Source organism: Triturus cristatus, chromosome 11, assembly GCF_964204655.1.
Source record: "Triturus cristatus chromosome 11, aTriCri1.1, whole genome shotgun sequence".
Lineage (NCBI taxonomy): Eukaryota > Metazoa > Chordata > Amphibia > Caudata > Salamandridae > Triturus > Triturus cristatus.
In genome coordinates this window covers 1124167706-1124195197 of record NC_140594.1, presented here as the reverse complement: position 1 = coordinate 1124195197, position 27492 = coordinate 1124167706, and the positions used below count along the sequence as shown (strand labels likewise).

The window sequence follows — 27492 nt, the reverse complement described above, 5'->3', positions numbered from 1 at the left end:
ATGCCCACCTGTTTCGGAAACAAAGTCCCAAACATAGTTTAGATCTCTTTATCTCTTGGTACTTTCGATCTATAAGAGCTGGGTGGGTGCAGGATGCACAAAACAGCTGGCACGTGGACCAGAAAATGATTCACACTTTTGTGGGCTTACAGGCAACAATTTGGCCCACCAAGCACACACATTTGGAGAGTGTGTTCCCACACCTGTGGATGTTACCACTAATCCCCCACACATTCCAGTGACCTATGTGGGTAGGTGTGGGTTTAATACAAGGAATGAGGGGTTACCCGTGTCATCTTTTGCCTGATGGTGTTAGAATTGTTAGCCCGCGTGTTGCTTAGTAATCTCCACAGGCTTTACAGATGTGGCAGACAATAAGCATATATATTTCAAAAGGGTCAATTGTAGGATTTAATTCCAAAGGAATAGTAAAGGAATTAGTATTTAAATATAATGTGCATGAGTCAATGACATGGCCAGGCACTCCAACTAAAAATGCAGTCTGTAGTGGAATTTTATACCTCCCAATCTAATCCAGTCTTGCAGAGTTAATTGGCTATCATAGCATTGAGTACCTACTCTCTCCTTGAGCTACAGGATACGTTGGGAGTCCCATAGTGCTGAGACCCTTGGAAACAGGCTCTCTACACCTGCCATCATTTCGGGACACAGAGTGCAAAACCCTCAGTGGGCTGATTCTCAGCGGCATCATCTTCTATCTTACCGATCACATTGACTTTGTCTTGGTGATGTCTCTTTACACATTATCACTTTTTTTTTTTAACCTCCATAAAGGCCTCAATATGTCCTTTGTGATGGTGATGCAGATCTATCTAATCTCTTTTCAGGTATGGGCATCTCCACCATCTCCGCTGCTCGCATTTATAAGGGACAGCTCGAGGGCGGCCCTGGCGAAGACAGACAGATGACCATGGACAAATTCCCTTATGTGGCTCTCTCCAAGGTAAGTAGTGCAAGGTACCTCTCAGAAGGTTGGAGGTCACATGGCAACCAATGGAGGAGCCTCTGTAGCCAACATGACCATTACAGACCTTTATGGATGGATACCTGGACAATGAATGGTATCGGAGCCGATGGAAGTCAACACTAGAGGCTGCTTATGGATGATCCTTTGAATGTTTGTATGTATATATGGATTGGTATTTATATATTGGAGACCTAGGTGTGTAGCAACGGTGGACTGTCCAAGAATGGGAGATGTTAGAAGACAGTCCAAGATTGTTTACATAACTGAGGATGTATACAATTGCATTAGCCTTCTTCTGCATAGTCCCACTTGCAAATCTATGGCTGTCTCCACAAACAGAATGTTAGGACCCTTATTTAGGGTTTGGGAGAGCAGAAGGAACGTCGTGAACCAGCGGTTCTCCCGCCCGCCAGACCCATAGTTCACCAGCTCTGTTTACTGTTGGGGAACCGCTTGGTTACTGTCGAATGAGCGCCGATTGGCTTAGTCTACTTAATTTTCTCCATATAGTTTCCTGAAAATACTTAGCTTCCTACTTTTGTTGGTTTCATCATGTCACAGGCCCTCTTTTTAATTCTGCGTTGATCAGCGAAGGTTTAATGCAATAAATATTCGTAAATTTGAATTCTGGAAGTGAGAGAGGGAAATTCCAAGACAGAAGTAAATTTGATGACATTTGTCCAGCGTTGGAAAAAAAGAAAACACATTCAGCAAGCTGGCTAGGGAAGCGCACCCAGGTGCATCCAGTGGTGTTCATAGATTTAGGACCGTGCTCATTCATGACGACTCCCCTGTTAATTCCAAGAGCTGGTCAACCTGAGACCATGATTTATGCGCATGCTGTGGCGGCAGAACCCTGACCTGGGCCAGCCCGATGGTCAATAGTGAGCAGAAGAGGAAAGCAAATTGCTCTGGTACAACTAGCACTAATATATGGTAATCTATTGTGTTGCCTTTAAATGCAAACCCTCCTTCTCTTCCAGACGTACAACGTAGACCGTCAGGTTCCGGACAGTGCTGGCACCGCAACTGCCTACCTGTGCGGAGTAAAGGCCAATGCTGGCACGCTGGGATTGAGTGGAGCAGCTGTCTACAATCACTGTAATACCACCTGCGGCAATGAGGTGGAATCAATCCTTCGTCGGGCGAAGAAAGCAGGTATGGAAGGCGTGGTCTCCTCAGCCTCAAAAAGGGTATGGCTTTGCATTTTCTAGTAGATTTGAAGGTAGCCACCCCACATTTAGATACTAAGTGAGCTCAGATTAGCAGGCCATGGAATTACACCATACCAATGTATATCACAACCAATCACATGACAACTTTACAAGGGCGTGGCTCCTCGAACCAACGATTCAGAAGTGCCAGAGAGGGCGGGTTTTCAAGGTAGCTAGGCAAGATTTTATTTTCAATTTAGTTTTCCTGTTTTATATCGATTATCATTGGCATTTTTATTAACTCTTGTAGCACTATGATCCCTCATTGGGCTTGTGAATCTTGTTTCTTTACTTATTGTAACATGTTATATATTGCGGACAGATGTACCACGGGTGATCAGAGCCTCCTGACCATGGAAGCAGCAACATCTGTTTATTTCCCTCCCGCCGAACCCAAATCCCTGCCCAAGTCTCCTACTTGTTCTTTGTCTATCACTTTTGCGTTTCCTGTGCAGCACCTATGGTACAAAGTCTTCGTCAGACTCCTTCCACCTATGTGGACTGATCTCTTCTTTTGTTTTTTTTAAATTGTCTACCATCCTGCCCCACACTGCCTCCCTTATTGTTATCACACCGTCATATCTGCATCAGTGGGTTACCCATAAACAAAATTCAGATTTGTTTAATTCTTGATTGGACCACAGCCTACCTTTGTTGACCAGCATGTACACCTGGCACAGGAAACACTAATCACCCCATTGTAAGATAAGTTTGGTACCTTTGATAATCACAGTGCCCGTTTTGGTCAATCTAACGCAAAGGGAGGTTTGCACGGAAGTTAATTGAGACGTGCAATGCCTGCAGTTGTGTCAACTGGCAAACTCTAGGTACACAGCACGACTCAAACATAATCTGATAGCAGCCGGCATTACGTAATGCCCTTCATGGTGCACAAACCAAGTAGAATTTCATTGTGTAAAAGTATTGCGATGACCGCTCTTCTCATTTGTGAAAGAGTCAGCCATTGCCATATCACAACCACAGGACAGTGGATCTTCACAATGACAAGGACAGTGGATCTTCACAACCACAGGATATTGGATCTTCACAACCACAGGACAGTGGATCTTCACAACCCCAGGACAGTCAATCTTCACAACCACAGGACAGTCGATCTTCACAACCACAGGACAGTGAATCTTCACAACCACAGGACACTGGATCTTCACAACCACAGGACACTGGATCTTCACAACCACAGGACACTGGATCTTCACAACCACAGGACACTGGATCTTCACAACCACAGGACAGTGGATCTTCACAACCACAGGATATTGGATCTTCACAACCACAGGATATTGGATCTTCACAACCACAGGACAGTGGATCTTCACAACCACAGAACACTGAATCTTCACAACCTCAGGACACTGGATCTTCACAACCACAGGACACTGGATCTTCACTACCACAGGACAGTTGATCTTCACAACCACAGGACACTGGATCTTCACAACCACAGGACACTGGATCGTCACAACCACAGGACAGTGGATCGTCACAACCACAGGACAGTGGATCTTCACAACCACAGGACACTGGATCTTCACAACCACAGGACACTGGATCTTCACAACCACAGGACACTGGATCTTCACAACCACAGGACAGTGGATCTTCACAACCACAGGACAGTGGATCTTCACAACCACAGGATATTGGATCTTGCATTCGAATCCAATCCTCAGTGTGTGACTGCTGCCAGAAGTCCACGTGCGACTGGCTCTCTGGTTCATTAGCAGTCCCACTTGATTATGTGGTGACTGTAAATTGACCAAATTTGATCTTATAAGGTCATCAATATAGGCCTTCAATTATAATCATAGGGATATCTTGCAGCATTAATAATCTGTTGCATCACTTCTCAAGGGATCATTTTATGGAAAACTCTGATCAGCAAGCAAGACTGTATAAAATCATTTGCACATTATCAAGATATGATGATTCTTGCCACCCACCCCCAAATGGTGATCAATGCATGGCTTGAAGATTCACCTGTACGCCAATATTTGTCTTCCAGGAAAATCTGTGGGCATCGTGACCACCACCAGAGTCCAGCATGCTTCTCCAGCCGCAGCCTACTCCCATGTGGTCAGCCGAGACTGGTACTCTGATGCCTATATGCCTAAAGATGCCATCAACCAGAGCTGCAAAGATATCGCCTACCAGCTCGTCCACAATATAGACATTGATGTACGTAAAGACGGTCCGTACTCTGTTCAAGGGGGTTGATGCTCAAAAATTAAATGGGATTAAGTTAGCAAAAACAACTCACAATGTTATTGTCATTTTTTATCATTTGTAATTTGGATGAATGTTTCTTGAATGATACATCACAATACTGGCTCCTCTTTTGATGGTATTTGATGCATTTATGGTTTTAAATTTCAGACCGTATATAGACTTTTAATGCTCATTTTACTGTATTCATCCATATTTTTCCTCTTGATAAAATGAAGTTGCAGCTAGTGTACTTAAACCTTTATTTAATTGATTTAACATACACTGGCTATTTGAAGTTATGAATGTTAGTCCTCTAAATAGTTCTATACAATAAAAAAAGCATTCACCTGAAAACATGCTAGTACATGAGCAGATCTGTAGCAGTTTACCTTTATTACACCGTTTGCAACTGCCTATGTTACTATGCACAGCTCCTGGCCTGCCAGTCATTACTGAAGAATGGAAGGGACGGGAATGTCCCTTACATTGAGTAGATTCGGATTTCCTTCCCTCAAAGCCCAACTGCGTAAATCTTGTATTCTGGTTTTTGATTTTGAATCCTGGCATCAGGTTAACCTAGCCTATTCTCAAGGACCTAAGCCTGTCCCTTGACATGAGTGAGGTCTTGACCTGTTGACAGACGTGGGAAGGCTTCAAGCAGAGTGCCGAAGGTGGGTGTCGGCAGGAGATGCTCATGTGGTGGGGGATGGGTCTATTGGATGCTTGGGCAATCCTCGGGATGGATCCTCGGCTTGTCTTGGGCGATTTGGGGGAAAATCTGTCTCGTTTGGAGGGATTATATATTTTTGTTGCTGTTCTTATCAGAAAGACTAGCAGTTGGAACTCTTTCTATGTTTTGCTGTGCAGATGGAAGCAAGGGTCGTAGCGCCTGATTTATATCCTGGCAGTATGGATACTCCGTCGCAATGGTGATGGAGTGTTCATAACACTAAGACTGTTGTGCATCCACCTGATTTAAAAGTGGACGAACCTTTGGTTTATTCATGAGGGAGACTGCTCTGTCTCTGCCTTGATTAAAAACCCTCCGATGACCTGACAAAGTAAGGGCCTTCGGAGGTTGACCTCTAACTCCGCCCACCTACTTTAGAGGGGTGAAATTAGAGGTCAGTTGTGACTGCCCATCACCACCTAGAAAACTCTGGCGGTATGGGGCAATCAAAACTTCAAAATGCACCTCTTGCCATGGGAGAGGACTCACATGGCGAAGGGAGCGTTGTCTTTTTTTATTTTCAAAAAGAAAATGCCGCTTTGGGATTTTCTTTTCGAAAATAAAAACATGTGTTTGCTGTATGGCTCTTTCATGCGTGATGGAGCCGTACATAAAACTGCAAAAAGCATTGGCAGGAACCACTGTGACGGCGGTGCCTGGCAATGGTTTAAGAAATGACAGCGGGCATGGTGTACATTTCACAATTTGGCAGGTGGAGGTGCAGTCAAGGTGATTTCACCCAAACTGCCAAATCTCAGTCCACCAAATTATTAATCGGCCCCCAAGTTTTCTATTACTCCGGGTGAGAAGTCCTATAGGGAAAGCAATCATTACAGGTTTGATACTGGTGCTGCTGGCTGCTGTCAATGAGATGGAATCAAAAAAGGATGGTAGGCCATTGAATCCATGGTGGGGAGTACATGTGTAGAATAAATAGAAGTTCTGTAGCCCCTCCATAGATATGCCATTATACTCGCAGTGAGGCGGGCGTGTTCACTCACCTTCTGTGCAAATTCCTTCCATCCTTTCATCAGGGCAGTTCCCCTTTATACTGTTTTAAATTCCACTCTATTCTTAAAGTGAATTAAAGATTGTTCAGGCTAGTGGAGGAGGTGTTTGCATACATGAACATTCTGTGCTTCCCCCAGTAGATTATATTAAGACCCTGTGCCGCATTCAATCAGGCGTGGGTCACAGGTAGCCAAGCTATAGGTTGGTGAGCTCAGATACCATATTTTGCCACCATGGTCACCTATCGCCCAAAGGAGTCCAAAGATTTCAGGTGCACGAGCTCTAACCAGGTAAACATGTAGGTTTAGCCAGAGCTGTGCCCAGAACAATAAGGATTTTACACCTGCAGTCAAGTTTTCACTATATAACTCATTCTGAGTGGAATTAGTGGTCATTCTAATCTAGGAGACAGACCAAACTCCAGAATAAGTTGTTTTGTGTCCTAGATCAAGGGTTATAATTGGAGTGTCTCCACAGCTTTCCCTCTTATGGTGCTACGACCTTGTATACTGTCAGTACCCGGGAAACTAAGTTCCCTCATAAACAATTATATTGTCTTTTGCACCTCAACTTTAGGATGTAAGCCATACTATGCTATGAACACATAGACAGCACCTAGCGGGGTCTAACAATCAGTATACATTAAGCTGTGGCAGACAATTTTGTGATTTAATGTCAAGACTGGGACCAGAGTGTAATGGGATGGCAGAAAGATTAAACAGAAACCCCAACCTTCCAACAGAATCTGACCCCGGAAGTACAGGATCAGCAATGCAGACCCTCCGGGGTTGAGTGAAGTAAACAAGGGTCGGTAGGGAAAATGCGTGGCTTCAGCTGCTGGTACCACGTGATACCAACTTTTAACTCTCACTGGACCTTCTGACTATGTCTTCTGCTAATGGGTGAACTCTGAGATGGGTAGGACAGATTCAGCATTATGGAATAACACAATGCGATACCAGTAAAGAGTTCGCTTACCAGCACACGCGTAGGTGGAGCTATGATGAACTCCAAGGAGCAGAGGAAGGACACCCCTAGGAATCCGAGTGCATCTGTGGAACATCTGGGAGACAGGAGACAAACACAGCCCAGATACATCCAACAAACTGGAGCATGGAGGGAAATAAAAGAGCCAAGTGCAGGGGTACGCAAGGGGAACCGAAAGGGAGAAACCTATAAAGGTGAGGGGGCAGGTAAGCAAGCGAAAAACTAAAGCTGGTAGTGAGAGAAAAACAACCCAAACACACTTCTCCCAGGCACTGAGAAAAAGACTTCCAGCATCTTTATGCTACCACTGCCCACCGTGACCTGGAACTACTGTTTGACCTATCTTTATTAAATGGACTGCTAACCTGAAGACAGTACCTCAAGTACCAGTGGCCGGTTCCGCAGAACCACCAAATCCTGAGCCCCAGTCTCTTCATGTGCATACTCTTACAATGTGGATAGCTTCAAGTTGGCGAGCAGTTTTCCTATAAAACTTTCCTCCTGAGTGCATTTTTGTTTGTGTGGTTCCTGTGACCTGTTTCCTGACATACACATTTCTGACATTTAATACTGAAGACCAATACAATTTATGCTTGAATTCACGGGAATAGCTGCTTATAGGAAAGATAACTGGATTGTATTAAGACACACACACATATTTAAATTTATTTTAGGACAGCTGCATAATCTAAATAATGCTTGTTCAATAAATACACAAATTTACTATGCACATCCTGGCTTTCTCTGTATTATAAGATTGAATCAGATTTGTAATGCTTTGACTATCCTAGTAAAAATGTAACTATATAAAATTAAAGACTCTTTTTATTTCTTCCAGGTTGTCCTAGGTGGGGGACGGAAATACATGACCCCAAAAGCCACCCCCGATCCCGAATATCCAACTGAGCCGAAGCAGAATGGAACACGAAAGGATGAGAGTAACCTGATAGACATGTGGTTGAAGGGCAGGCAGGTAGAGTAGCCATTACAAGTCAGGATCAACAGCAGATGGGATATATCCATTGATACAGGCCTCTTCCTATTGGCTACTACACATGTCCTTTTTTGCTTTTGTTGATCCCTCTCACTAATTTGTTTCTATCAATACAGCTGACTTGCAATGCAAACGGTGCAACCATCTTTAACTAGTGCAGTCACCTGCTTCTTCTAATGCACTCACTCGCTCTGTCACTTTTCCACTCAGTCAGCGGCTCCAAATAATTTACAGGCCGGTCTGAATAATCAGAAGCAGAATACAAGTGAAGAAAATCTACAGGAGGAAATTGTAAAAGGTTCACAGGATAATTATTTCTGTGGATTATCAAAGCCAGGCCACGCCCTGCATCTGAGACAATGTCTAGTTGTCTGTACTGTCCTAAAGGCTGTACCAAATAACCAAGTTTAACTTGCAGGTTAATGCCTTATTAGCTCATAATTCTGGAGATAAAAAAAAAGTATTATGCTCCGAACATGACCCAGACACTTTGAATAGTCTTTTTCGCAAAGGTAATTACACTTGTAGATTTACCCACTTATAAACTTACTACTGCACCTAGCAGTAACTTTACACTTTTTAGCTATTCACAATTTAAGAGTGCAAAAAAATTGCAGGACCAGGATTTACAAGTGTTACATTACTACTAGTAATTTTTCTCACATAGGCAGGGGTATCCACCATCAAAGTGGAGATCTCCCTATGTTAAAGTAGAGGGAATAATAATAAGGATTTGTCTTTTTTAAAGAATTTTCATTTATTTAGTTAAAAATAATTGTACTTAACTTTTAACACAGATTATATATAATGAATTTGTTTTATTCAATATTATTTCCTATGGTGTGTATTTTAACTCCCTGTCTCTATTATTTTTATGGGAGACTATTGCAGTACCTGTGAGTAGCTATGTGTGATGCTGAACTTACACCAAGGCTGGACTGGATTACAACTGTTTTGGGCGCTTCTTGGCTTTAGTGACTTCAGAGGTGCAGTTTGTGAATAGCAATGCACTTACTCATTTATGGGTGGGTGTTTGTATTTAGGTGTCCCACCCTAAAGCCCTATATACTCCACTCTGAGTTCCTCTTTACTCCCGCCATCCCCCTAGTACTAAGTACTCACCATTTTCCAGCCCTTTCCCCAGGTTCCTCCCACAATTACTACTAAAACATATATTTACGTGTGTGGAAGCCTCCGCAACCAGGGTGGAGACCTTCACATAGAAAAGATAGAAATAGGCGGAGGGCTGTACATGGAGGTCGGAAATTGTATTTTATATGATGTGGGTCGCACTAAATATGATACCATGTTTGTTTCTCTCATTTTTCAGCTCACTGTGTTTAATTAAAGCTTGAAAGACAGAAACACAAACTATCAAATTTGTGTAAATTTCAGAATTCTAAACTAAATATTTGTTATCCACTTCCGTATTTATCAAGCACTAGCTACACCCTTTTGATGCCACAATTACTCACTCCAAATTCTCCGGCCCCAGGGATCTCCCCTCTAGTTATTTGTAGATATGCTTTGAAATTAAATGTGCTGAGATGTAAGTGTAAACTCGTTGTTATCCCTCCTTTTTTAATCCTAGGATGCCCAATATGTGTGGAACAAAGCAGACTTTGACGCAGTGGATGCAGACTCCATTAACTATCTTATGGGTAAAGTATTTTTATTGAAATTTCCATCCAGAACCATGCCCTCTGGGACAAATTCACAAGGAGTCAGATATGTGGCCCAGTGGCTTTTGGAGCAAAATTTTGCATTTCTTGGAATTCACAGAAATTCCAGCAGTACTACTTTTGAGAGTGGTCAGTTACCACTTCCCATGAGTACCCATGTGCATCAGGATTTACTCGTAGGGTAATGTTTCATACGTCAATATAGCTCATGCGTGTATTCACACGGTTTAACTTTTTAATCTGTTTCCATAGAAGAAAATGATTTTCCCCATAGACAACCCCCATTCTAATTTTGGGGCTGTTCCCACACCTTCCACACTGATTTACTCTTGCCCATGAGGACCAGGGTCAAAACGGACTTGATAATTCTCGCCTCGGTACCTACTCTAACCAGGAACACACTCGGCAACTCTGGGCATTAAGCTTGCCTCATCTCTACAACAGCCCCCCACAGACGCCGGGGATGCCTGGTTTCACCTTGGAGATACCCAGAAAGGGACCATCTCACAGGGATAGCCAGGACGGGTTCCCCAGCGGTCTACAGCGCCGGGACGCCCCGTTGCTGGGGCAGCTGTGCGCTTTACAAGTCTACAACATTTATATTTACATTTACATGACAGTAGCAAATGTCCAACTGGTTTCATTGTGAGAAACGACCTGCAAATGTTTTGTGAATCTGCTTTACTTACCTGTAATATTCTGTCATCGTGGTGCAAATCTATTTAGGAGGGCAATATTCCACCAACAGAATTGAGATCCAATCTTGTAGATGGGGCAACACATGCACTTAAGTTACATTCAGGTGCACAAATAGCTTTATGAGTTGGTACAAAATAATGAGTCTGCTCTTTGTAAGTAGAAGAGGAGGTTTGAAGGCTGGTGGCGAGACTGTGATACCGACGAGAGCTCGCAGTCAATGAAAGTACCACCGCGTCCTTCAGCGGGAAACTATGCTCTTACAGTTTCTTTGTCGTCTTCTCTACTCCCATAGGTCTCTTTGAGCCCAAAGACATGCCGTATGAATTAAATCGAAATGCATCGATGGATCCTTCCATTGTTGATATGACGGACAAGGCTATTCGGATACTCAGCAAGAATCCCAAAGGATTTTTCCTCTTTGTTGAAGATAAGTATTGGGCCCGTGACCGCTCTATACCCTTACTAGACTGGCCTCTTATGGTTTGCGTAGTCTTTGTCTATAAGTTACAACAGCACCAGGACTTTTGTACTCTCTGCACATCCACCATACTCCCATCCTTCCATTGTACATGGGTCTCTTTCGGAGTATTGATCGCCTTGAGACTCATCATGAGTGATCAATCTCGGGTGATACATTCTTGAGGTCTTATTTTTCAATTACTTTAGCATTAATTTCAGACAGGGCCAGCTTTAGCGCTGGTGGTGTCCCGGTGTGACAGTCTTTTTGGCACCCCCCCACATGACCTCCTCCTCGGATTCCCTCACTACCACCGACAAAAGTGCCCCTCATCTCTCCATAGGCCCTCTCTCACATACATTTAATTTTTTCTAAAGTGCTGGTAAAGTCTGCTTTTACTAATCTACTCAGCTATCCACATAAAATACAGATCTGTTCTTTGCAGCAGGCATATTAAGCCTCTGCACTACTTTATGGCGAGTCAAACTGTCACTAGACAAAACTCTGATATCTCTCTTTCTCTAGAAGGAACATTAATCAGAAGAGTTATCATGACATTTTTATTGCCGCCTGAAAGATGAATGCAGAAGGAACTCTGCAGCAGGTGTTTTTAAATTGTAAGTTATTGCTAAACACAGCCCCCTGTAAAGTCAGTGCCCCCTCCCCTCTCCAGGTCAGCGCCCAGTGTGGCTGCACCAGTCACAGTGCCATAAAGCCGGCCCTGATTTCAGATATACAAAATGTGTCTCGGATTTCCCTTTTTTACATATGTGGCTTCATGCCTGCCCAGCTTTTTCTTTTTTAACTATAAAAGAAAAACATAACGCTCAGGAGAGTGCAATCCAAGAGCCGCCAAGGGGGGAATTGAACCCTGGTCCCGGGCCAGACCTCTGCATCAGGGTCTGCCGCTCTAACCATTGAGCCACACTTCTCCACAATGTGGTAGAGGCGATTGTTTAACTAGAGACACTACAAGATGTTATGGTATACCCTATAAACTTCAGACTTCTAAAGTAGAGACGATCATATGACATGGTATCTACCTTCAATGCTTATGATTTCCACTGCTAAACCCAGAGATACCTATTGTAAAAGGTTTACCACATGCATGACTGTATATGGATTGTGGATTTTTTGTTTTGCAAAATAACAAATGCCAATAAAAAAAAAAATATTTAAATAAACAAAACAAAGTGAAGATTCTGATTTGTGAATCGGCCCCTAAGGCTCGAGTGGGCTTCAGGCAGGAAAAAAAGTAAAAAATCAATTAACAAAACATAACAGTGCATGTTAAGGCCCACATGGGAATGAGCATTTTCATTAAAAGGATCTAGCATTAATGTACATCTGCAGGTAATTTCACTTTCCCATAGCCTACAGGGGAGACTCCCTTGTACACTGACCTTTAACCGCACCCTTCTTCTATCTAAATGTATAACCCCATGGTTACGCTCCTCACCCATCCTAAACCGTATATGCTGCTCTTCCCTGTTTCTGTTACTAACCCTTTCCAGTGTGCAAATCCTAGCCCCTAAACTTTACATTTAACCAGATTAGTTTAACCTGGCTTTTTTTATCCCGAGGTTATTCACCCACATCAAACACCTCACCCCCTTCAATCCATCCTTTCAGCCTTCCTTTCTTCTGACCTCTGCTACAGCCACCCCCTCTCACTTTCTCCCTCCATCACAGCTTCCTTCATCTCTCTTTCCACCTCTTTTTACTTTTTCTTCCACACCCCCTCCTCCCTTCACTCCTCTCTTTGGTTGCCTCACCATAAGCCTCATGAGTTACCAGGTTAGCATCTCAATAAATTCCACAAGGTCTGCTCGACTGATGCCCCACAATCCCTCACTCTGCTATGGTCGCTAATTAGCACCTCTTTGGGAGTCAATACCATTGACAGATTATGGGGAGAGGTTGTGGCCTTACGGCTAGAGTGGTCGATGTCGAAGCAGGGGAACCGGGTTCGAGTCTCCTGACGCGCAACATCCTGTGATTGTGGACAAATCACTTCATCTCCCCGCGCCTAACAAAAATGAATGTGTCCATCTGTAACGAAACTAGTGCTCATGTAAAGCGCTCTGATGCCTGATATTTTCCAGGCTAGTTCGCGCTATATAAAGCTATTAAAAAAATAAAAATACGTTTACTATCATCAGCCCATTTGTTGTGTAATTATAAACATGAAAATATCCCCTTCAGCTGCCACTCATTGCCTTACCACTGTATCTAATGTCTCACTATGACCTCATTCATAAACCTATCACCTGTCCATTAATTGCTTCATGGGCTAATCAATTATGCTATCCCAGGTCACTGATTGCCCCGTGGAATCTCATATACCACCTCATCATTACGTAATTAATTCAGTTGAATCATCACCTGAGTAACTAGTGTCACGCTTTGTTAATAGCACTTGGTGGGGCCTCACAGCGCTACATTGGGTTCAAGTGTCTATGCATTCTGAAGCCAGGTATAGCTTGTACCTCGGATGCCTGCACAGTGCATAGAAATGTGATGTCTGCCCCTCCCTTTCCCTTCTGCATGCTTCCTTCTGTTATGATACCCGCCTGGACAGTCATCTGTGTTTACATTCCATAGCTCCAGCAGTCGAAGTGCATTAAAAAAGTAAGGGAACTGTGATGCTGTGCACAATGGGGGCGGGGTCAACGGCGTGGCAAAGAAACTCCAAAATATTCTCTAACTTTTTACGGACTTTCACCTTCAGGTATGTACATATAAAATAACACACAGTTTAAAAGTAAAATAAATGCAAGTTAAGTTAATCGGTGGGAAATGCACTGTCACACTTTATGAAACCTTTATTAGTTAATGCACTGCAGAGGCCTGAGTCTGTAACCAGAGAGCCAGGGAAGTGAAACCTGGTTGGAGCAGTGGAGAACAGGTAGGAGCGAAACACAGGCCCCTGCAGATCCTTCCACGCAGAGGCCTGTGTGACGCCCCTTTAAAAAGCACACACTTCACAGCTCAGCTGGTAACTCATTTCCAACCCCCCCCCACTAAAAATTAATTAATTTGTGTAATCAGGAAGCGTCAAGTGATTCCATGAATTAAAGCCAATACTGGCTTCCAACCACCCGTTACATTTGCAGATGGAACCGTTGTGTACATTTACATGTCTTTCAGGTAAGCAGGCACCCTGGCAAGAAGGCTTGTTCAGCTGTCTGCCCCAATCTCAGTTTCACAGCACAGGAGACTCCCTGGCATCTGTCCTAATTAACCGCCCTGGGAAGGTTATAGTGGGAACTTTTTTCCTTAAACTAAAAAAGTATGGGCACGTTATACCCCTCTGATCCCGCCCACTTTGACTACTGCGTAGCTCGTATTTTAATTGCTCTATTACACAGATAACTAATGGCGCCTTTCTAAGGTTTATTATTACAGTCACTGCAATCTCAGAAACTGCCTATCATCAGTTAAGGGTATATTAGGTAATTAGTCATATTAACTGATGTGCCAATAGCGTTAACTGCCCTTTTACAAGGTCCTTGACTCCTCGCCAGTGCCAAGTGGGGAATCCGATATGGGGTTGGGCCAGGCATGAGTGTGCGCTCTCTGGGAGGGCTGTGACTCAGCCAGCATCGACACTTCTTTCCTCCTTCCACCACTCCTGTCAATGTTAGTATTAATGGGAGACCCCAAGAGGACCCCTTAAAGACCCTTGTGAAATAGAGAATCATTTGCTGTTATGATCTGTGTTGCGTTATGTGGATTTGTGGGGTGCGGCTAATCACCTGTGAGCGTATCCAGGTACTGAGTAGGGCAGGCCTGAGGGGGGAGGAGTGGATCATGCGTGCTTCATCTGGAAAAGCCATGTCTTGAGGTTCCTTCGGAAGCCCAGGAGGAAGGTTCTGAGGTGTTTCGGGAGGAAATCAAAGCTTCAGCGCAGATTGACACCTGTGAAATTGGACTTCAAGCATTTTTCCAAGAGGAAAGTCTTCCAGACATGGCCTGGAGGACTTGTCCCCAGTAAAAAATGTGGACTTACGGCACTGGAGCACTCAACTTCTGGTAAACCCACTTGGGCAGTTTTTGAACAAAATGGGATTACCAGGACCTCCTAACTTCTTGTGAAACTGGCCAGGAAGAGACTGAACAGCATTTTTTTGCAGTAAGACCAGTATAGCAAATTAAAAAAACATTAAAAAAGTCTATCAGAGAACAACATAGACTGGATGAAATTAAAACCAAAAAAATAGGAACCAATTTGAAAGGTTACTTTTCACGGTAAAGAAACCAACCCTATTTATGGGTTTAAGGTGCAGTTGATGTATTCTTAACAATTTATTAATTTCTAACCCTTGAGCATGTTTGGGAGCGTGAGGGATTATGAATTAGTTTGAGCTCATCCTGACATTTAGAGTCAATGAAATATGTTAAGAGGACAGTCCAATGCTCCTTTAACGCACAGCGCTTCTAACAACAAAGACAATTTGTCCTGTTTAATGAGCTTCCATTTTCTTGTCATCACGAGGTAGAATTGACCATGGACACCATGGCAATAGAGCCAAAATGGCGTTGATGGAGACCGTCATGTTGGACAAAGCGATTCAGAGAGCCAACGAGCTGACCAGTGAGTCTGAGACGCTGACCGTGGTGACCGCCGACCACTCACATGTCTTCAGCTTTGGCGGGAACCCCCGGCGTGGTAACAGTATCTTGGGTAAGTGAAGCGGTTCCAATGTTGGCTATGAGCCTGCCTTCTGTACTCCCATCCAGGTACTAACCAGGCCCGAACCTGCTTAACTTCTGAAATCAGACGAGACCAGGTGCTTTCAGGGTGGTATGGATGTAGGCGGCCTGCCTTCTGTACTCTGATCATGATGGTTAAGCAACAGAGTGGCAGCAATTAGGACAGGGGTTGATGAAGTATGTGCCCCTTGTGTTAAGGTCTTTATGTCACTTTGACTTACACAGCTTTAAAAGGACACTTGCATGTACTGAAGTGAAAGTTATGCTGAATTTGCGAAAAATGAGATTCCATACATTATATGTTGGTCTATGCCTCAGTAAGATCTTCAGAGTTTGGAAGCACCAATTCCGCCATGCTACTCCCCCAAAAGTTGTAATCTCTGATAGTGCCCCAATCCCCCCGGAATTGCCTGGATCCCCCTTCAATGATAATTCCAGGGTGGTAAAACAGGAGTAATCAGTGGCAGGTTTTTTCCAGTAGCGGTTGTGCCAGTATTAGCAACAACTGTTTACATTTGCGTGCCAGGTAACATCAAACCTTCATGTTTGGAGAAGTACCACAATAGGGTTCTTTCTGAAAGCAGACAAAGATGCTGCAGCATGTGGAGCATTTTCATCTATTCCTTTTGCTAATTTAGAATTTAAAGATAATGGGAAAGACTTTCTAAAATGCCTCAATGCAATACTGTCAATATCTATGGACCTCACATGCTTGTGTACATTGGACAAGTGAGGAGATGCTCTCATCTGAACTTCCTGGGTCTTTCATAGTAGAAGAGGTCAGTGGTAGGTGCAGAGTATGGGCACCGCGTGGTGTGGGGCTTTGTGTGGGTGCATGGATCTTTCAAAGTAGAAGAGGTCAGTGGTGGACGCAGAGCATGGGCACCGTGTGGTGTGGTGCTTGGTGTGGGTACATGGGTCTTTATGAGTAGAAGAGGTCAGTGGTAGGCACAAAGTATGGGCACCACGTGGTGTGGGGCTTGGTGTGGGTGCATGGGTTTTTCATAGTAGAAGAGGTCAGTGGTAGGTGCAGAGTATGAGCACCGCATGGTGTGGGGCTTTGTGTGGGTGCATGGGTCTTTCAAAGTAAAAGAGGCCAGTGATAGACACAGAGTATGAGCACCGCATGGTGTGGGGCTTGGTGTGGGTGCATGGATCTTTCAAAGTAGAAGAGGTCAGTGGTGGACGCAGAGAATGGGCACCGGGTGGTGTGGGGATTGGCGTGGGTGCGTGGGTCTTTATGAGTAGAAGAGGTCTGTGGTAGGCACAAAATATGGGCACCACGTGGTGTGGGGCTTGGTGTGAGTGCATGGGATTTTCATAGTAGAAGAGGTCAGTGGTAGGTGCAGAGTATGGGCACCGCGTGGTGTGGGGCTTGGTGTGGGTGCATGGGTCTTTGAGTAGAAGAGGTCAGTGGTGGACGCAGAGTATGAGCACCGCATGGTGTGGGGCTTTGTGTGGGTGCATCGGTCTTTCAAAATAGAAGAGGTCAGTGGTGGACGCAGAGTATGAGCACCGTGTGGTGTGGGGCTTTGTGTGGGTGCATGGATCTCTCAAAGTAGAAGAGGTCAGTGGTAGGCACAAAGTATGGGCACCACGTGGTGTGGGGCTTGGTGTGGGTGTATGGGTTTTTCATAGTAGAAGAGGTCAGTGGTAGGTGCAGAGTATGGGCACCGTGTGGTGTGTGTGCATGTGTCTTTCACATAATATTCTACAAGAGGAGCGAAAAGAATGCCCAAATTGTAGATACTTGTTCAAATTTGTTTTGAGTCGTGTATGGTATTAGGAATTAATGAAGTTGTTTTTCCAAGTCAAATATACTTTAGTCTTAATGTTCACTAGGATTGGCATTGTTCACAAGTTTGAGGAATTCGCGACAAAGACCACATACAACTTTTTTTTCTTCACTTGGCTTCATCCCCCAACAAACTGACACTCTTCACTTCCACAGAAAGAAAACCTGTCTGCCTCTTACCATGAGATAGATAAGCTAGTTTCTTGTTCGGGTAGTTACAGGACTTACCCTGAACTGGCCATCACCCAGGGGCGGCTCCTCCGATAGAGTGGAGGGACATCGTCCCGCCAACTAAAATGCCCCCAGAAGCCCCAGAGATGAAATTAAAATAATAATAAAGTTCATTTATTACCATTTGATTTTTCATCCTTCCGTCCCGAACTGAGTGTCAGGATGGGGCGGAGCCTGCTGAGTGGCAGCAGCACGGAGGAGGGAGGGCTGCCTGGGCACGTCAGTTCAAAGTGCACATGTCCATTTGTCTGGCCATCTTGTGACGGTCAGCCACACTTGCACACTTTGAACCCTCTCTAACACAGCTGGTTTAGACCAAGCACAGGCGTCCAGTGAACTCGGGAGTACTGAGAGAGGCCACTTCCTCCAATCCTGGAACTTCTCTCATGTTGGTTAACAGCACGAGAGCTGCACCAGCATTGGATAAGGAAGTTGGCTGAGGCGCACGCTGAACACTGGACTGCAGTAAAGAGGAGGACGTGCAGCGAGGAGAAGGGCATGTAGTGTGTGTAAGGTAAGTGGATTTTTATTATTTTACTTGCGGAACGATAGTGCATGCAATTATCCACCACCAATTTGCCCGCCCCATCAGTCTCCGTAGATGCCAGATGCTACTGCCAGCACCATTCCTTGGTAAAGCAGTCGGTCAGAGGATATGGCCATTGGAATATGTTACGTTACAACTCGGTCGTTACACCGTGGTACATTACATCGCAGTTATTACAACACAAGTCATTACAACGACTTGCGCTAGAGGAGCTGGACCTAGGAATAGTATGATTTACTATTCCAACTCCAGCCTACCTAACAGTAGGGAAGGTGTTGGAATAGTAAATCATACTATTCCTTAGTGTATAGCGCCATCCAGCGCAAGTCGTTGTAACGACATGCATGTAATGACCGCGATGTAAATGTATCGCGGTTTGACGACCGCGTTGTAAAGGTGGTTCACCGTCCATTGCCATAAAAAGAATGTTCAGCTGTCAAGACAATTACAGGCGATTAGAAGAGACCACTGGACTTCTTCGGTTTAGTAAATTTTTCCAGATGAGCTCTAAATCCATTGCCTTCACAGGAACCTGTAGACCGCCCCTGGCAGCTGACTTTATGAAGGTAGAGTTTCTAAGAAATCTAAGCTTCAGGCCTTAGTATCTGAGATCAGCCCACAGTGATTTAACTCCATATTCTCTGTTGTCTTTGTCTCCTCTGCAGGACTGGCAGCCGGCAAAGCAAAAGACAAGATGCCCTATACCAGCATTCTGTATGGCAACGGGCCAGGCTTTGCTGTGCGCAATGGTACCCGTGCGAACATTACCACCACGGACACGGGTACGAGGGCTTTTCTCTGTTGTGTTTCTATTTCTATTTGTGTGCAAGCATGTGCATTCAAACTTATATAGCGTGAACCTGGCTGCAAATATCGGAGTGGTTGACAATCACGAATTGGCACACGATCTAGAGAAGAGGAGGATTTGGGGAAACCTGCCTTGGTGAGATTTGCACAATGAATTGGGCAATGAAGGGGCGTGGTTAGAGAAGGGTCGTTGCACTAGCCGAACGTGGGGCGTCTCTTCAAGCAGAGACAACTGTTTGGACTGGCTTTCAGCTCCTTCAGGTAGTGGAGAAGGGATGTGCTGGATCTCGTCAGGGACGGAGTCCCTAACCCTACAAAAGTAGCAGAAGATGCCTTGTATCTCTCTTTCCCTGTTTGAGTTTACCACTGAGCTTTGCAATGCTGGCGTTGTAGGAGAAGCAAGGTCTTAATATTAGGTGCCTGGTCTAGTGTTTAAGTTGATCAACTTTCAGGGCTTGATTTAGATCTCGGCAGATGGGTTACTCTGTCACAATTATGATGGATATTTCGATCGCTGAAGTATAAATCCCATAGGTTATTATGGGATTTATATTTCGGTGGATGGGATATCCATCACCGTTGTGACGGAGTAATCTGGCCGTTGAAATTTAGATCAGGCTCTCAGACAGTGCCGCAGGTGTGGATTGAAATGCACGCAGGCACGGGCAGTTGGTGGACTTCTCAGAGCATAGGTGTGAGTTTGTTCTGTTTCCAAAGAGCTTCTATCAAGTGGGCTACTACATGAGAATGCCAGCCAACATGGCTTTTAGGAACAGACTTGGCCAGTGCTTAAACAGCAGATCTGATGCCAGGGGGTTAGGTGCCCTTATATGTGTCCTGAAATTGACATGGCCAGAGCTGCTGCCCTTTGCACTGGGGAGTCGGGAGTGAGCATCCGCTCGGCTCAATACAGGGTAATTCAGGCAAGTCAATTATATTCCCTATGGCTAAAAAAATGTGTAATCTGTTGCTTAAGAAAATCTCTCTATTGTCCTTGGTCCAAGCCTGTGCTAACATATGAAAAAAGAAAAACTAGACACTCATGGATCTACATATTTCTAAATGGTGCTATGGCCTACTTCTGTGTATAATTGACATACAACCCCAATCCTTTCCCTCCTCGTTCTTGTGCTTCTTTCTTCAGGTCATTCTTGACCTTGGCATGACCTTTGCTGAAACTTCAACAGCAGCACTGTCTCTTCTTCCAAGATCTCACACAGATATTTGCACCTCATGCATTTCACGGTGCAAGCAAAATCTTCTGTGCTGTTCCAACCAATACACAACTTCACCTCCATTTCACGTATCACAACGTGTGACCTTAACCCCTATTTTTGTGTTCAAATTTTATATATTGTCTCGAACAAGAAATAGTCTCAGATCTTTATCTGTTTTACACATGCGCTGGGATCTGTTTAGCTCTTGTGGCCGGGCCAATAATCTCATCAAAGTGACAGTTCCTTTGAGGCAGGTTTCTTCCCTTCCCATCCATTAATACAACTTAACATGAACTGAACCCTAAGGAACACCTCACATTTGTGATTAAGTGCACACAATGCTTTTAATCTAACCATTTGTAAACGTCCCTCTAAGCAGTAGTAAACACCCCTCTAAGCAGTAGTAAACACCCCTCTAAGCAGTAGTAAACACCCCTCTAAGCAGTAGTAAATCCCCTCTAAGCAGTAGTAAACATGCCTCCAAGCAGAAGTAGTAAATATCCTCATAGAACTAGTACATTTCCCTCTAAGCATTAGTAAACGTCCCCCAAACATTTGTAACCTTCCCTCCAAGAATTCGTAACCTTCCCTGCAAGCTGTAGTAAACATCCCTCTAAGAAGTAGTAAACATCCCTCTAAAGCAGTTGTAAACATCCCTCTAAGCAGTTGTAAACATCCCTCGGAGCAGTACTAAACATCCCTCCGAGCAGTAGTGAACAACCCTCCAAGCATTAGTAAACATCCCTCCAAGCATTCGTAACCTTTCCTGCAAGCTGTAGTAAATATCCCTCTAAGAAGTTGTAAACATCCCTTTAAAGCAGTTGTAAACATCCCTCTAAGCAGTTGTAAACATCCCTCGGAGCAGTACTAAACATCCCTCCGAGCAGTAGTGAACAACCCTCCAAGCATTAGTAAACATCCCTCCAAGCATTCGTAACCTTCCCTGCAAGCTGTAGTAAATATCCCTCTAAGAAGTAGTAAACATCCCTCTAAAGCAGTTGTAAACATCCCTCTAAGCAGTTGTAAACATCCCTCCGAGCAGTACTAAACATCCCTCCGAGCAGTACTAAACATCCCTCCGAGCAGTAGTGAACAACCCTCCAAGCATTAGTAAACATCCCACCGAGCAGTAGTAAACATCCCTCCAAGCATTAGTTAACATCCCTCCAAGCATTAGTTAACATCCCTCCAAGCTGTAGTAAACATCCCTCCAAGCTGTAGTAAACATCCCCCCAAGCTGTAGTAAACATCCCCCAAGCTGTAGTAAACATTCCTCTAAGAAGTAGTAAACCTCCCTCTAAAGAAGTTGTAAACATCCATCTAAGCAATTGTAAACATCCCTCAGAGCAGTACTAAACATCCCTCCGAGCAGTAGTAAACAACCCTCCAAGTATTAGTAAACATCCCTCTACAGTTTCTCCGCTGCTCTGTTCTCAAAAACCAGAATAGTAGCGCTGTGATATCACACCTGCTTCTTGGAAATGGGATTTGTCGAATTTCTTTACATTGACTTCAAATAAGGTCCTAAGTCCTGAACTCACTTAAGTTCTCACCTTCGCCAACACATGAAGAATCCAGAGCATCGATGAACAACATACAACAGATCAGATTGCTGTACAAACTAAGAGAAAATGGCAATTTCATTAAGACGGTTTCTTACTCTTTTGGGCCCTCATTACAAGTTTGGTGGAAGAGGGTGGGGTATTCATCACGTAGTAAATACCATTAGCCCGGGGTACAGTAAATAACTGCTATTCCAAGTTTTCAACTTGAAAATGAGGCATAACATGCAGAATCAGAATATAAAAATTCCTCATGTTTTGGCTTTTTACAGGCCTTTCACTTCAATACATTTTGGTAGGTTTGACCTGCTGGAATCTACAGAGGAAAACTGTAATGATGTGATATTCATCACACAGCTGGTAATTCGGAGCCGTCTACAAACCTTTGTGGGTACAAGGCTCGGAATTTAGCCCTTGTTGTGTAATGTGGGCCTGAGTGTTTGCACCACTCATGTACAACGCCGCAGTCACACCCACTGCAGTGCAGATGCTCAAACCAGTATGTACCTCAAATGTCATATGCTTCGCCTCCAACAGCACACATTACACGCATCTCAGAACTTCTATTTGTATAGATCTCACCCTGCTCACAATGGAATGCTCCGCTAGCTTCTGGATCCAGTGTCACGCACAACTCCCACTAGTGGTGAGTGGCTAGATTGTTGCATACACATCGGACAACACTTGGCTCATGACACTGGTCCCTACCTTACAACAGAACACATTAGACATAACTCTAAACACTGCTCCAGTTCAGGAAGGACCTTAAGACCCGGCTCATCGGATGACCCCAGCACTCAACGGAACTGCCCCTGCCCCTCCCCATCCCCCCTAGCGCCTGGAGACCCTTCCGGGTGAGTAGCTGCATTTTACCAACTCTGATTGATTCAATGATTGAACATACATCCATCACTTGCCAAATATACAATGAACTACCCACTGAGATACCGTCGAGCATTGCCCCCTTCTGCTGCCTGCGACACGTATGCATCCGCGGGGCAATGGGTCATCTGTACCTACACAAACGGCAATAAGAAATTTGGTACAACACTCACTACTCACCTGTCCCAATCCTTGAAAGCGAACACTTTCACCTAACAGAGGTGCCACCCGCTTCATTCTACTTACTACACATCTCCTCAAACCAAAATCAGAAGTGTTGGAAACCTAGAAATTTAAATTACTATTGTATGTATCATTGTTTTTTGTATTTGTTTAATGTTTTTATGCACTCTTATATGTATAACTTTTATGTTTTTTTGATGTAAAACTGAATAAAGTTCAATTGAATTGATTGAATTGATATCTTAGTTTACTACAATAAGTGTGAAGGAACTGTGATAAATGTGGTGTAATTATACCATAAATGTTTTATTTAAAGTCCACATCCCATCTTGCTTTTTAAAACTGTTTTTTTCTTAGTAAAATACATTTTTCTCTCCTTTCTTCACTACATATCCTACATTGTGCGATTATGAGGTGCACAATGATGAGATATGACCTATGACCTAAGCTGTCAGGCCAAGTTGCATTTGGAGTTCAGCTTCTTTAATATGCTTGTGATTGTCCTCTGAGACCCCTGGTTGTAGAAATGTTTGCTTCTCTGTAAGGAAACAATGACCATGGCCGCTCCGAAGTTTATTGTCCCTTACTTCAGTCAACAGTATCTCAACCCCACGAGTTTGAAACACTTGTTCTTAAGCAAATATCAGTGAATAAAACAATTGTTATTGTTGTCAGAGATAACCAAGCACTCCATGTCTCTTGAATGTGATTCCAGTCGTTGTTTTTCTACTTTCAAACTCTTGTAGTTTGGTAACTCAGTCAACGTGGTTCAATCGATGTGAATAAAGCCTACACTTCCCAGAATGCATTTGTTTGTAAAAAGGGAAAACGCGCATTAAAAAAAATAATGTGTGATGTAGCCAACTATTAATGTTTTAACTTCTTTGGATTGCGACATTAACACTCATTCATCTATCTAATTTTAATTTTGTGTTCTGTAACCATTTTTTCTTAGTTGGGAGGGATTCAAAGCTATCCCTTGAGGTTTGTGTGCAAACCACATTAGCAATGTTTAAAAGTAAAGTGTTACATTTTCTTCTTGGCAATTTAAAGAATATGCAACATTTTCGTTCGTCACATTATTCTCTTTTCCACTGGAATGGACTTGCTGTCTCTTCCCCTGACATTTCTTGTTTTCAAGGTTAAGCGCAGGTTTAAAATGGAGGACAGCATGAAAAATAAATGCTCACAATTTGTAAAAATTAAAAATGATGAAAGAATAAGGCACTAATATAGAGATATGAAGATTGATATATTGAAATAGAGATGGTGATAAGATCACTGCTATAAATTGACAGCTCACCCGGCTGCCCATCTGTCGGTAAAGCCGGCTTATCACGGTAATCCCAATGGTGGATTCATCAGGAAATCCCTTTCTGCCTACCCAAGGCTGGTGAGAAAGCAGTTGGAAAGACCGTCTATATATTGATGTTAATCCCTAGCATGCTCTTGGTGGTGTTTATCTTGAACCATCTTGCCACAAAGCATGGCATGTTCCAGACAGGAATGGTCGACTGATGTCAAAAGAGTCCAAGATATAGAGTGTATCAGTAATGGTTTTTTCCGAAAGACAGACCCCTGCTTTGGGGGTGCGGTTGGTGTCTTTGGATAAAAAATGAATGTCTACAGGTCCACCATGGTGGCATTACCTGGTGGATCTGCTGCTCTAGTTTTTCCCTGGAAGGGGCTGATGGTTGGAATAATGCCCAGCTGTGAGAAAGCTCTAAATGCTGACATTTTGAGGGTACAGTCAGTCACACTTTTAACTAATTGACAGAAACAGCCATGAAAGTGGTTCCTGCTGTTGTTAAAAGTTGTCCAAAGGGCAGGTAGACATCTCTAAATGTGGGGGATAGGTACTCCATCAGGGCGATGGACTTCTGATGGAGTAAAGCCCATCGCCATGATGGAGTAAAGCCTTTTCTCCACACTCTAATTCAAGCTCTCGGTCTGAAATGTGACTATACATACTTTTCATTGGGGGAGATGGTGTAGGTACGTGGTCTCACCTTTCGTTTTCTTTTTTATAACCAGAGAGCAATGACTACATGCAGCAGTCGGCAGTGAACCTGAGCACCGAGACCCATGGTGGGGAGGATGTGGCGATCATGGCCAAGGGTCCGATGGCGCAGCTCTTCCACGGCGTCCGCGAACAGAATTACATTGCCCATGTCATTGCGTACGCCATGTGCATTGAGCCATACACAGACTGTCCACATGAGTCGAACATGGCAGCGTCGTTTCATCATCCATGTACCCGGCCCTACTTCCTCGGAACACTTCTACTGTTGCTGATCCGGTGACACTTATGGATGTTTTGTTGGTGATCCCCCACCCTACCTTCAACCTCATCTTCATTCTTTGCCTCTTCTCTTCTCGTCCCTTCTCATTTGAAATGAAATCCAAACCAAGCGACCCCAACTGAGGCCTTCATGAACATGAACATTTACACGCGTTGATCGAACTTTTATACTTTTTATAGCAATGAACACTCAGTTCAGGGTGGAAACCTGATTTTGATAATTTTTTTTAAATAAAAATGTAAAGTTTGCCTAATCAATCAGTCAATTTCTAGAGCACTACTTGTCACCCGTCAGGGTATCCAGGAGCTGAAGGGGTCCAGTGTTGTGCTTGCTAACACATTTATTTTGTGCAATGTATTGCCAAGGATATACAAGTACTGCTTAGGATTTTAACAGAAGCAGTGAAGGCACACTGTTGCACACTACCATTCACCTGCACTTGAGCGCAAGTCTACAGTAGAAAGTAAGCTGCTGGTTGCTGATCTACAGCTAGTCAACATAACTGGCTCTTCACTGCAGGGTCTACCTTCTCTTGTGTTGCTTTAGCCTCTCTCTCTTTGTATGTCTAAAGCCCTTCTCAACCCAGACATCACTACAGGGAACTAGTCTTGGTTCCTCCTGGACATGTTGTGATGAGCCTCGTTCATCCCCAGCCTCTTCCCCTTCTCGGTTGGACCTTCTGAAAGAAGGTCCTTGCACCTACGGCTCCAAGGTGCACCTCCATCAGTTGGAGCCATAGAGATCCTTCACTTTCCATCCATCTTAGTGTATTTGCAGCACTTGACATTTCACAATAAATCGCTATGACACTCCGGTCAGCACGTGGACCAGTCACTGTTGCCTAGCAGCGGGTAGCCCTATTTTCCATTCAATCTTAGACTGGCTGGTCTGTCTTCTAATGGTTGGCTTGCCTTCCTTTGACATACTTGTGAACCCTACAGTGTACCTGTCTCTGCTTGGTTGCCCATCCTTCCTTTAATTAACCTGCCTTTCCTTGACCAGTTCACCCACCACCCTCCCCCGATGGACCTGCCTCGACAAGGCCTGGTCTGCCTTCTCCTAGCTTTTACTCACTTCCTCTGGTTAACAGACCTTCTTGTTAATGTTTCTGCCCTTCGAGAATCTCTTCTGCCTTCACCTGTGTTGTTCTGCCTTCTCTGGTTGATCAGCTTTCCTTTATGTTGGTTTCATTGCCAGCCTCTGGTTGGTCAGTCGTCCCCTTTTTTCTGTCCTCCTGTAAACTGGCCTGATTGTCCTACATTTTCCTGCCTTACGGTGTCAATCTTCATTTCCACTTCACTTTCCTGCCCTCCTCCTAATTTTCCTTCATTTCTTTAGCTTAACGGCCTTACAATGAGAAATGAGCATAAAGGTGTGCATACAAAATTATTACAAAACATACAAAGTATCAAAAACCTTTCCAAAGCATCACCTTTCTCAGCCAGTGCTTTAAGTGTATTTGGTCAGCAGAATGGTACCCTAATCACGAGAATCTTTGCGAGCATTTGCATTCGGGTTCATATTGCAACTAATATGGAGAGCCTTCCTCAGGACACAACCCGTAAGTGATCCTCTCCTACAAGAAGGAGTAAACATTTACCACTGAAAGACTTGTAATCCCAAGAAGACGCAAAGACTGGAGCTATCAATAAAAAGAAAGACACATTTTCAGCAATGCACTCCCATCTCAGTTCATTGGTAGATGTCCCTCTTGAGTCAGAAGAAACTGCTTGAAAAGTGTTTCATAAAGCTGCAGACCTACAAGTTGTTACTAGTTGTGTCTCTCAGTAAAAAGCAACTGCTTGAAAAGATGTTCACAAGGATGCAGTACCTCAAGATGTTACCAGACATCCGTCCGTCTTGAGGCAATTCCAACTCCTTGAAGTCTTAACACAGATGCTGTACCTCAAGACGTACCTCTTATGTCAGATGCAACTTCTTGAAAAGTTCTTAACAAAACTTTAGTACTTCAAGTAGTTACTACATGATCCTCTTGAGGCAGATCCAACTGCTTGAAGCCTTCACAAAAAGTTGCATTGCCTGAAGCCCCCGCTAGATGTCCCCTAGCTGCAACAGCCTTGAGTCTTACAGAAGCTGCTGTGCTTGAAGTGGTTATGAGTTGTCCCTCTAGAGGCAGCTGCAACAACTTCAAATGTCCTTCACAAAGCTGAGGGGTGTTGCATCAAAATAAAAATGTGCATATACACATTTACAAATGTAATGATTTGTGCTCGTTTCTATAGGATTAATAAATATTCCAA

General features: G+C 43.9%; 1 protein-coding gene across 1 annotated transcript in view; it reads left to right on the top strand.

The window, feature by feature from the left end:
• The window catches only part of LOC146786167 (alkaline phosphatase-like), a 104932-nt gene extending 79438 nt beyond the window's left edge, over window positions 1–25494 (top strand). Inside the window, exons 3-11 of the mRNA XM_085635695.1 lie at window positions 849–964; window positions 1972–2146; window positions 4226–4398; window positions 7995–8129; window positions 9742–9811; window positions 10824–10958; window positions 15484–15675; window positions 18943–19059; window positions 24963–25494. Coding sequence (XP_085491821.1) covers window positions 849–964; window positions 1972–2146; window positions 4226–4398; window positions 7995–8129; window positions 9742–9811; window positions 10824–10958; window positions 15484–15675; window positions 18943–19059; window positions 24963–25231 — 1382 coding nt within the window. The 3' untranslated portion in view covers window positions 25232–25494. The remainder of the gene's footprint in view (window positions 1–848; window positions 965–1971; window positions 2147–4225; window positions 4399–7994; window positions 8130–9741; window positions 9812–10823; window positions 10959–15483; window positions 15676–18942; window positions 19060–24962) is intronic.
• Window positions 25495–27492: the final 1998 nt, after the last annotated feature.